This window comes from Thunnus thynnus, chromosome 22, assembly GCF_963924715.1.
Source record: "Thunnus thynnus chromosome 22, fThuThy2.1, whole genome shotgun sequence".
NCBI classification, from domain to species: Eukaryota; Metazoa; Chordata; class Actinopteri; order Scombriformes; family Scombridae; genus Thunnus; species Thunnus thynnus.
Window position 1 is genome coordinate 17,710,679 of NC_089538.1, and position 12,029 is coordinate 17,722,707.

Here is a 12,029-nt window from a genome sequence, read left to right on the forward strand (position 1 = left end):
CTGTGGGCATCTAAATTCACACAGCTGTGCAAAACACTGGCAACTGCCGACATCGATCAAGGGGCCTCAATTCTGGCCTGTTGGGAAAGCTTGCCAAAGAAATTTGACTGTCTAAAGAAGGTGGCGTTTGCATTGATCTCAGCATTTGGAACCACATATATGTGCGAACAGTTATTCTCGCATATGAAGCCAATTTTGAGTCACACATGCAGCTGAACAACAACAGACCATTCAGAGGTGTGATGTGTCAAACAGAAAGTCTCCAAATAAACACCACAGATCACGCAGCTCAGCAAAGAAAGACAGGGATAAAGGTCGCACTAAATCAGTGTATGTGCCCTAGTAATTTTCATACATTTGAACAAATAATAAAGTGTGTGTGTGTAGATCTTTTGGCATGCAGAGTCTAGCCAGGGAGACAAGCAGCAGCAGTAAATAAATAAATAAATAGATAAATGCTGATGAAAATTAACTGCCACTCAGGTTTGTGATTTTTTTTTTAAACATTGTAAAAGTGGCACAGGACATCCAAAAGGTTGCTGACCCCTGTTGTATTCCAAACTGTAACACACAGCTTATTACTTGCTATCTAAATGTACACATTATACGTTAAATGTTTAAATGTTTCAATCTGAACTTATTTACAGATTCCTCTACATCTTAGAAGCACATTTTTAGAGCATTATTCCACGCAATAAAACCATCTTTACAGCACAAACAAACAACAAAAATATATGTTCCTGCATTCTACCACCCAAGAACAAAAAAAATAGAAAGTTATATGCATAACATTAGCAAAGTCCACCCACAATCCTCTTCAAAATATACTTGAACTGTACATATACTATGCATAAACTGAAAAATCAGAAATGGGAAACAACATTTTATAAAGTTATCCTCATTAAACCTTAGTAGATGATTAAATCCCCCGATGTGATGTTGTTTTTTTTTTTTTTGCCTCCAACATCTTTGGCTCCAATAAGCGCCCATCTGTTTCTTAGCCACTATTTTGCCATTTGACCCACCTTTTGAATTAATACTGAATTATATTCTGTTTGTAATAACATGTCAAATTATGGCATGAAGGAGAATGAAAAGACAAAGTCTTCACATGAAGGAAAGAGCAACTGGACAGGAAATTCTTCTAAAAGAATAAATAAATGGAGAAGATTTTTTCATAAAATATGTGTTTGAATAGTCACTGACTGACAGTGGTGTCTGCCGATTTCAATTTCTGCTTTGTTTGCTTTTTCTCTCTTTCTCTGCCTCTCCCTCATTGCTGATTTAATAACCCAATGTGTCTCAGGAGATAAAGCACAACAGTTAGGTCACCATCAGGTTCAATACCAGTTTGACTCACATGAAAGAAGAAAACAAAACATAATGAAACTTAATATGTAGAGCTTGCAGAAGTGGAGCATTTCCTTCAGTCCCAGAAATAGAGCACTCAGTCATTAAATACACTTTTAAAATGTGTAAGCCCCTGGGTCAAAAAGCTACCTTGTGGATCACTCACTGTAGAGCATTGTCCTTTCAAAGAAATCTATTTCTAATAGAAAGGGAAATGCAAAAAGATAAAGAGATGATGAGCAGTCAGCGGAAAAAAGCCTTTAATGAAAAGAAAAGGATCAACATTCAAGACTGTTGTTCATTTTATTATTCTTATCTATTTCCTTGTCTCCTGCATTGCTGTAACACACAAATTTCCCCTCTGATGGATCAACAAAGTCTTATTCTATCTTATCATATTATCTTGCCAGCCATCTGTGCAGCACACATATCCACTCTAGCTGTATTAGATTTCTATCACAGGAAGCTGTTTGTGAGAGTGGAACATTGAACGGCATCTATATAGGACAAAACTGTTGTGCAATGCAAGACATGCATCATTGTGGTTTTGTGACCTCATTTAACATCACCTTGGATTGAAGAAGTTGAGTCAAATAATGAGAAGTTATTTCATTGAAATTTTTTGAGGTTTTGCACAAACTGTTAGTTGACTTTGAACATGTAGTCCAGAATAAATGACAGACAAAACTCTGTGTACAAGACAGAATAAACTCAATCACAACACATTATTAATATGATAAATTAAAATAAAAGCTAATTTTAATTTAATCAGTACAGCCAATGGTCCACATCAGTCTGGTGGGCGTACTGGAGGACCTGCTGACTTGTGTGCAGAACTTCTTGCCGTCCTTTTCTGAAAGCGGGCTGCTCACATAAAACATGATAAATCCTGACATTTTGACTGACAGACTGACTGAATGAGACCAACCAAAGCAGCAGGGGATTATTATTAGATATTTCAATAATTAAAATCAATTTTTCAGACTTAACAAGACCCACAGAAGACATTATACAATTGTCTTCACATAGTAAGTAGCAGTCCTTCCCATGATGAGTAAATTGACCTTAATTTGTATAGTCTGCGGAGTTTCCCTTTCTGCGGTGTCTGGTAGAGAGTGAGAGTATTTTTAGTAGCTGACATTAGAAAAATAATAGCAAATTTTGGAAGAGAGACGTGAGAAAGAACATTTCACAAAGCTCCATGGATGACGTATTAACCACTAGGCCACCAGGGCACCCAAAAGTGAGTTATCATTGGAATTGTTTTGGATTTATTACAGATAAGCAATGAAGGGGGACAAAATATTCTGAATTCTTTGAATCTATTCTCTCTAGAAAACCTGATTATTTTAAAGTGAAGGATCCTTTACTGTACATGTCATTTGGCCAAAGCTATAATGATGATGTTTCAGATCATTTCCAACTCTGGAGTAGTTTTTTCTGCTATAAACGGCCATTTGGGCTGTAGTACCCATGTTTTTTCTCCTTTTCTACCCATTGTTTCCCACACACACTAGAGAGGCACGTCCACTGTCACCCGGAGAGCTGCAAAATTATTTTCTTTAATATCACATGCACTTGTTCTGCATTGTCACTTACAAGTACAAGTACTGCTTATTTTCCATTTTTTGCCATTTAACAGCCAAGCATCCTCGTTTTAGATGTGCAGTTTCATGCAAAAATGTGTTAAAAAAGTAATCATGCAACGTTCAGACAATTTAACATAAACACCTCAATAAAACGAACCTTTCCCCCTCAGAGTTAAAACTATTGATTTCTGCTCAGCATACACAGTAACTGATTAAACTCACATTCCTAAACACAAAAGACTGCATCTGAGTGATTGAAGTTATATCACAGAAAGACAACAGTATGAACAAGTGGAAATGGGTACTGTTTTGTGTTTTTGTCTTGGCCTTGAGTCCGTTTGGGCCAGATCTTGACTCAGACTCCACTGCTATTTGGACTTAAACTGTCGCTTAGGTACCTTCAGTGTGTTCAGTATCTCTGATGTGCCAAATATGATCAGCGTGGGACCTTTTTGCACTATAGTACTATTGCGCCTTCCACAAAAATTTAAAATACTGCCTTCAAATATTGGCAAAGTTCCTTGGCTTTCCTTCAGTTAAAGACTTTAATTTTTAATCAGTCAGGTGAAGAAGTGGCAGGGTACAAGCTGCTAGATCTGTATATGGGTGTGGCATAGCCCCAAGTTTTTCCCAGCACTTCTCCTTGGGGTCATAGCGATGCACCCACTTGGTATCCCTTGCTGTGTCTGCTGAAGACCCTCCTACAACATACAACCGGCCATCAAGTACAGTAGCCCCTGGTGACAGATGAGGCCGAGGCAGGGCGGGGATGGAGGACCAGGAGTCGTGTTGGGGGTTGTACAGCTCACAGAGGAGTTGGTCTCCAAAACCGATCCAGAGAGGCTGCAGCCCTCCGGCTACGACCAACCCCCTCCCCAAGGCTAACATGACATGACCTGCCCGTCCCGCTCCTGCAGTCATGGGTGCTCTGGGAGAACAGCCACGGGAAGGGTGGTAGTGCCACATAGTGGGGAGGCAGCGCTGATGAAGGTCGAGGCCCCCTGAAATATAGATCTGCCCATCCAGTACGGCTGCAGCATGGCCGCAGATAGCTGTGTCCAGAGAGTGAGCCCGCCTGCAGGGGAGAGGACACAAAGTTACCAGCTGGGTGAGGGTGCCTATCAGAACAAAGTGATAAATTACACCTTACTGTTTAGTTTTATGACCCTCGAAACTTTCTATGACCTACATGTTACCCTCAAAATTCTCCTCAAGTGGCTGTAAAGTGAGATAGAACTTTTTTCATGGTTTTGAAAATATGTTTTTCAAATGTTATGTCAAATGGAAAATTCTTGCACACAGTCTGTCATCATGCTTCCATGTAATTCAGCTCCAGTTATTTTATGTTTGGAAACTAGCCTCAGGTTAAAATCAAGTAACTTGCTTCTTAACATTTTGTAGTGAAAGTAACACTATACCTCCAGGCATTTTCCTCGGGAGTGTAGTACTCCACGGCATCCAGGTATTGGCTGTCGTCACGGTTACCACCCAGGGCAAAGACCTTCCCTTCTAGACACACAGCAGAAAAGTAGTCCCTTTGACACAGCATGTCAGGCAGTCGTTCCCATTTACATTCGGTCAGGTCAAACCTAGAGAGTGGGATAGAGTAGATGCTTAAATTTTTTTTAAAAGAATGACCTTTATTTGTTTTTGATTAGTTTATGTTGGATTTCTTAGAGAAATATTTTATAAGGAAATAGCTAAAACTATATCACATGTTCAGCATGTTGAGAAGTGGCTTTGCTGTTGGCTAAACAAGGCAGCTACTAGACCAGTTATATATTTATAAATTCAGAACAAATTACTTAATAGGTAAAAGAACTGATACTGAAGAATATAAGTTTATGAGGAAAAATAGCATGTTAAAAATGTCAACTTTCATTGCACCTCTTCCAGACTGTTTTAGTGCAACTGTGGATAGGGTGGCAGTGGCATGATAGTGATGTTTGATTAATCTCTGTATTTGTTATAGAGTCCAACAGTGCCCCCAAATGTCAAGTATTTAAACTGTGAACTGTCCTTTCAAAACAAAAACAGAGCTGGAAGGCTATTTTTGGATATGGGGCATGAAGAGACTGTGGGATCAGTACTGATATCACACATGGGGGCATATTTAGCTACTGATGCAAAACACCAAGGGATCACCAGGAGAGCAACATTGGGATGTGTCATATCGAGACAATCTGAAAGGCTGCATAGGCCTTTTCATGTGAGACATGTCACAATAGGAAAAGCACAGGTTTAAATGATAAATTGGAACTTTGCCATCCATATTTTTACCCATAAAATTAAACCTGCATTGCCTGCAAAAACTGATTTTTTTGGCCATTAGGGGGCAGCAGAAACAAGTTGACAGCAAACTGTTGTTTATATACATATCCAGCAGTTATGAAGCAATATCAATATTCATTTAGAGTTGTGTTTCTTCTGTAAGTCCAATGTTCACTCTTTCAGCTCTGTTTTTGCTCTCTACCAACTCCTGAGGGAAATATATGGCCATTTAGCTGCTAAATGCTCCATGTTCACCAGCTAGTCGCTAACTGTGTTTGTTTGTTGTTTGGTGCTGAATTGGTAGTGTACAGTGTCTTTTTAGGGTTTTTTTGCTCAAATTTAACGGTATTGAACATTTGCACAAAATATCAAACACCAGTAGCTGAATTTCTGGCCTCTATGAAGTGCTCCCAACCCTACCTCAAAGCACACTTGAGGATGTCCAGTGATCCATAGTACATGCGTCCTCCCAGGATGTATAGTTTGTCCTTGAGGAGGCAGACAGAGTGTCTGAATCGAGCTGGTTCAGGGAGCTTGGCCAATGGCTTCCACTCTATGCTTCTAATTAGACCGGGTCCATGGTGGAGCTGGTGAACATACCACAATGTCTGGTTGGGAACCCTCCTCATGAATTCATCATCGACTGTGTCGCCACCGACCAGAACCAGAACCTCAAACAGGACAGAAGCAGGGATGGGTTGTATTTACTCTACTATATTTCTATTTCTAATTAAACTGTATTTTGATGTGTTTTTATCAACCTAGAAATACAATAATACAATAAAAACAATGTTAAACTGTAAGGTTATTATAATGAGTACGTAGTTTGGGGTGCGAGGTCGGCAATCAGGCCCTCTGTAATCGCCGTTTAGGAGGCTTCGAATAGCCTCTAGTGTTTCTTTGGCCCCAGGGCTTCTGCGAAGAAGGCTACAGCTCAGGGCCTTCTGGAGCTCCGAGTTGCTGAGGAGGGGGAGACGAACTAGGAAGAGCAGGCCTGGCAGAAATGGGAATCTTTCTTTGGGGTTGTCCTCCACCCAGCTCACTACTGCATTGAACACCACGATCTAAGAATGAAGGGGAAATAAAGAAGAAGAGAAATTCATTTCAATTTACAAGGTTCACACATCAGAATTTTTGTCTTCTTTGTTGACATTCAAGGTTTCAAAATTGGCAGGATAAGCCATGGTACTGGTAAAACTTGTTCAGCAATTGACAATCTTGTTGATTTATAAGTCTTTTTTTGTCAAATCTACAAATTTATGACAATTTTCAAGGCCCTAATTAAAGTGGTTAGTAAAAAGTGCAAAATGTCTGTAACATGTCAAAAAATGACAAATGCCCACTACAAATGAGTAAAGTCCAAAGTGATCCCTTCAAATTGCTTATTTTGTCTGAAAAACACTCAGAAATTCAATAAATATTCAGTTTGCAATGATATGAAATGAAAAAAGGAGGCAGGCTAATCCCATTTCAGAAGCTGGACTGGTCATAATTTTATTCATGATACCTTCATACAGGTCATACAAGACTACAAAAAGAAACAACATTTCTAAGTACATACTCACTATGTGATTCAGATTCCCATTGAAAGTTGGTTGGTTGGTTGTTTTTCTCTTATCTGCAAAACTATAGATAGTGGTAATCTTGCATAAATTGTAGGCCTATAAGAGCACATTCTTGTGGCCTGGGGGGTTAGTTTAACATGTTTTCTTTTTTTCTTAAAACATTTAGACTTTATGGTTATGCTGCTGTTTTTTGACCATCATTAGTAAAATAAAAGAAAAAACAGTATTTACCTCACTGTCTACACACAGCGAGTCCTTCTCAAGCAGCCTGTCCAGAAGGGGATAGGGGACATCCTTGAACTTCTCTCCAGCAGAGATGCATTGGAAGTGGGCTAGGATGTACTCCTCTGCAGCCTGCCGCAGCTGTACCAGCCCATAGGTCTCAGCCAGCACCAGCACGTCCAGACAGGTGCTTTCATCCATTCTGTCCCGCAGGAAGTCGATGCACAGAGAGAGTGCATCCTGTAGCTGGAACTGCAGCAGTGCATCTGTAAGCTCCCAAATCTGCCTCCAGCCAAGTCTGAGCTGACCTGTGTAGATGAAGCCGAGTATGGATTCAATAACCCAGGATGACACGCCTCGCAGGCACACAACGTCCTCACTGGATTCCCGTAACCCTCCACAGAGCAGTGCCCGGAAATAGTCCCCACCTGCGGCTAGCACCACACGGTGTGCTAAAAGAAGTGGAGGGAGAATAAAAGAGGGATATACAAGTAGAGAGAGAGAATAAAAGTGTAGAAAATTAGGGAAAAGTAGAGCCACCAGCAAGCAGATACAAGGCTTCCTCACCAAAACTCCTCAATAAATGACTGATGATCTGAAATGTCTACTAAGTCTTTCTTCAGGGCTGGACCAAACCACAGACTATGACAACACCCAATGACAGCCCTCTGAAACATGCATTTACAACTTAATCATCAGCATATCTCAATCGGCAGATGCGATGACACTTTTCTCTGATCTATTTCTGACATAATTCTAGTGTATAACCGGATGTTTTCTGCACTTGCAACAGCATACCATGAGTTAGCATGTGTCATGGAGGAATAATAGTACACAGGTTTGCAGCCTAACTTGAAACATCCATTGTATACATTTGCGTAAAAGGGTGACTCACTATTCATAAGTACGAAAAAACTCACTCGCTTGTTGTAATCACTGTAACTTTCTCCTCCTACCTGCATAGCTAACAGCTGATAGCAACAAGTTTACAACCTATTCTGGGAAAGGGTTACAGGGAAATGTACAAAATCTCTAAATTAGGTGGAAGTACGTGAGAGGTTTACGTGATAATGGTGCACCAAACAAAAATTTGATACTAGCTTGTCAAAATAACTCAACATGGAGAGCATTTAGCAACATGGATTGGTGATAAGAGCATCTGAAGGAGACATTTTCCTTTAAACTGACATTTTTTTCCACCTACTGTAGTTCCTCTCAACTCCAGCTCCATCCAACAAGTCTGCCATACTAAATTGTGCAAGAAATGCTGTGAGATTATTGACTTAAAGAAATATTATAGATGTAAAATGATTATGTAAATATCCCACAGCTTTATAAACATTTATACCGATAATTTATCAAAAGGTTACATTGGAGAGGGGATCTAGACAGGGTTTCCCACTTCTCCCACTCCTTTTTGCTCTAGAAATCAGAGTTGGGCAAAATTCAAAAGGTGTCAGTATAGGTAAACTTAATTTATTTGCTGATGATCTTTTGAGGTATTTAACTATTTTGGAAAAATCAATACTGTCTTTGTTTAAAAAAAAAAATCTGAATATTCAATTGCCTCAGGTTATAAAATGAATATGGAGAAAACAGAAATAATGCCCATAGGAAACATAAAAACAAAACACAGGCCCAACAAATATTGTTCTCATTGCCTCCCAAAATGACCCAGGATGTGACATCACACACTGTTGCCTCTTACCCGGGTATTTCTCTCCATTCTCTGCTTGTATAGTGACATCACACCCTACTCCTCTTTCCCATAAGTCCCTGATGACAGTCAGGCTTTTCTCTATTTCCTCAGCTGCAGAGGTCGCAACCTTTGAAGTACATTTTGACATGAGCCGCTCCATCTCAAGGCATTTGCAAGCATTCAACACCTCCTCCATTATCCCGTCTTTACCCAAGTCCACGGCCACATCTCCACAGTATGAAAAGTCCAGAACAGCCCTTAACCCAACTGGGGTCAAACAACGGGCTATTTCCTCCACTTCAAGCACAGGTTTTTGTTTTAAACCAAAAAACGCGTCTGGCGTTTGACTGGCAGATGCTAGCACAAGTCTGTGAGCTTCGAAGGAGTTGTTTTGGAGAGGAAAGGTGCAGTCTAGGAGCAGTCCTTCCTCCCGAAGGCTCTGTAGGCAAGTGAAGAGACACTTGGAGTGTGAGGGGAGCATGCAAGGCAGGAGATCTGGGTCTTCCTTGGGGAAGGGGGGATGATGCCTCAGTTTTGTGTCTGTGTCACATTTTTGGTTTAGGAGGAGAGTCCCTGGTCTTCCTTTTCCACCAGGACCTGAATCTTTTCTGTTTCCCACCCTTCCTTCTTCACCTCCATCCCTTCTGTCTACCCTTCTTTCTCTCCTAATTCCTGATACTCCTTCTCTTTCTTGCTGTTTGTCTCCAGTCTTTCTCTGAGTCTGGAGTGTCCTTTTGTGGACAGACACGCTTCTGACCTGACCCACTTGCTTGTCACGATGCAGACGTCCAGACATTTCCTGTCAAGAACAGAAGAGCAAAATGGGAGAGATGAGTAAACAAGGAAAGCACAGGGACAGTAGGGAGGAACAGTATGAATGCTGCTTTCCTGGAAATGTCACATACTGTAGTCATTGCACTAATGTACTTTCAGACACACATTGATTTCCCTTATGACCCCTGTGGTGTCTTTTGTGCTTTCTAAACGTAACCTCGCCCACAAAATGAACGATAAACAATGTCAGTATGAGCGACGCTCCCAAGTTCACAGGAGGTTACAAGCATCCTAGTCATTCTCTCTCACAAGCATGTTAGTCACTCACTCTCTTTAGCAATGCTGAGAGAGTTGACTGTGTCAATACCCAAACATCGCTCTCTTGAGCAATCCTGTTTGTGTGCATATCCCTATACTCCACAGAGGTTAATATATGGAAAGTTACAACCGTTTTTCAAAATAAGAATCTCTGAAACACCCAGTATCTCTGGGAGACATGGGATACAGCAGCAGAACACAGTCTTTTCAATTAACTATTGTAAGAAGAGTCTTCACTTTATTACAAATGGTTAATATCTCATTTTAGAACAAGACGCTGCTTAGAAACCTACCTTGTCGTTTCCTCTATCAGTGTGGGTGTAACAAGTGACTTTGACCAGGGCACAATGGCATTGTGAGCATGTGGGGTGCAGGAGGCAATGGAGCAGGTTTAATTATAGCTGGGTGCTGGCACTATGAAGAATACACTGCAAGAAGTTAAAACCTTTAAGAAATCAGGCAGTTTACAGACTAAGAAGTCTGTTTCTTAAACCACGAGGGAAAATGTGTGACTGTTCAATTTTTTCAATGCAAATTTTAAATTAAAGAGATTATATTTTGTTATTAAAGGAGTGGTCGGCTTGAATTTAAGATGTTCTGTTTTCAAAAAAGTACAGCAAGTTAAGGACAAGGGAATTTCACCCACCAGACTGGCAGATACTTTTCTTGTTTATGGACAGTTTTGTTTTTATAATTTAAAGGTATAAAAATGGATTACATGCTTCATTAAAATTCATATTTTTTGTAGTGTGTGACTGTAAACATCAACAATAACACAAGCTTTCTAGACACCCCTCTGTTACTACTGTTGTTTCTAAACAGTACAAATAAATCATACTTGGCTATGTGTAACATACTGTACAATAGTTTCTGTCATATATTTAAAAGTGTAAAAGCTGTGTGTGTGTCTGTGTGAATGAGTGTGTAAATGCGGATGTAAGAAGCCAAATTCTACTTATTGTGCCCTCACTATCTGTTGGGTATTGTTTGGTCATCACATCATGTTTAAAATAAGACAATTATTAGCTAGTTTTTGAATAGACATTGATTGACATTGTTCCATGTCTTTGGAAAGACATTTGGCTAAAAAAGTAGTCTTTTAGAATGACTAAAGTCCATGCTGAAGAGTTGGCAATGGTAAAAAATAGAACAGAGTAAGTAGAATGATTGACCCTTATCCTATTTTTAGTGTGTATCTTATGAAAGCAGAGGAGGATCTGTAGTTCCTTCTTGTGAATTACTGACGTAGTAAACACTATTAGGTCATGTACAGTCAGCATTTCTAAACGTAGGTTGAGTCAGCCAGCAGAAAGTTTTCAGTTCAGCTGTTGCATCATCTCAGAACATCTGAAAATATACACAGTCATCAAGAATTACTGTTCTGTTAAAAATGAATAACAAATGTACAAGTTCTTTTTAAATGAAAAAATCTATTAAAAACATTTCCCTTGGAAAAATAGGCACAATAATAATTTACAAGGATCTCTGGAGTGCCAGAATAAGCAACTGAAAATATCTAATACATTGAAGAAATATCCTTGCATAAATAATGAATAATGATCCAAAAACATTTCAGAAATGTTCATCTTCACATGTAATTTACTGCATGAGTTGAAGAGCTAAAGAGGGAATTATTTTGTTGTTAATATTTTGTCTTGGTAATATTTTTGTGCTGAACGATATTTATGTGGAATTTTTGCTGCCTTCTTCCCAGAAAACCACATTAAAATCAAGGGCGGTATGTGTAGTATTTTGAGTTTGCAGTATATTTGCAGTAGGTGTAACTTTTCCTTTCTAAAATCAGTTATTGAGGCTACCACCAATCACCCGCTTGTTCTTCTGTTTACTCCAAACTCTGCTGTTACTGCTGTCAAAAATCCGAAAGACAACACACCCTGTGTTGTGTGATTTTTTTTTTTCTCAGAGATCGGCTACCAGAAATCATATGAACAGAAAATTTAAAAAAGGTTATCTGGGTATAAGTTGGAGAATATATAGTTATTGTTTATGACTTCATATTTGTAACACAATATGTGAAAATGAAAATGATAATCATGTTTAGATGGTTTTAGTTAGTTTCAATTCAAAGCATATGTTTCAAGGTTTGTTTTGAGACCAAAAGACATTTTGCTGGTCATCAGTTGAATGATCTGCTTTATTTCAACATTATTAACTAAAATGACAAATTAATGTTTAATTTTTTTCAGTGTAGATAAGAAGATGATGTGTGTATGTGCGTGT

The 12,029-nt window shown here is 39.3% G+C and overlaps 1 protein-coding gene across 1 annotated transcript; it reads right to left on the reverse strand.

Annotated features, from left to right (window-relative positions):
* Nucleotides 1-1,593: 1,593 nt before the first annotated feature.
* LOC137174085 (kelch-like protein 33) lies at nt 1,594-10,164 on the reverse strand. Its single transcript, XM_067579135.1, has 7 exons — nt 10,082-10,164; nt 8,706-9,495; nt 7,007-7,449; nt 6,032-6,274; nt 5,631-5,881; nt 4,358-4,528; nt 1,594-4,014 (listed from the first exon to the last, which is right to left on the reverse strand). Exons 2-7 carry the CDS (start codon nt 9,490-9,492, stop codon nt 3,492-3,494), a joined length of 2,418 nt encoding a protein of 805 aa, XP_067435236.1. The 5' UTR covers nt 9,493-9,495; nt 10,082-10,164; the 3' UTR covers nt 1,594-3,491.
* Nucleotides 10,165-12,029: the final 1,865 nt, after the last annotated feature.

Coding starts and splice junctions, on each gene's coding strand:
- LOC137174085 (XM_067579135.1), bottom strand. CDS start 9,492: ATGTCTGGACGTCTGCATCGTGACAAGCAAGTGGGTCAGGTCAGAAGC. Junction 7,450..8,705: donor GAATGGAGAGAAATACCCGG/GTAAGAGGCAAC, acceptor CACTTCTTTTAG/CACACCGTGTGGTGCTAGCC. Junction 5,882..6,031: donor GACCTCGCACCCCAAACTAC/GTACTCATTATA, acceptor GTCCTGTTTGAG/GTTCTGGTTCTGGTCGGTGG.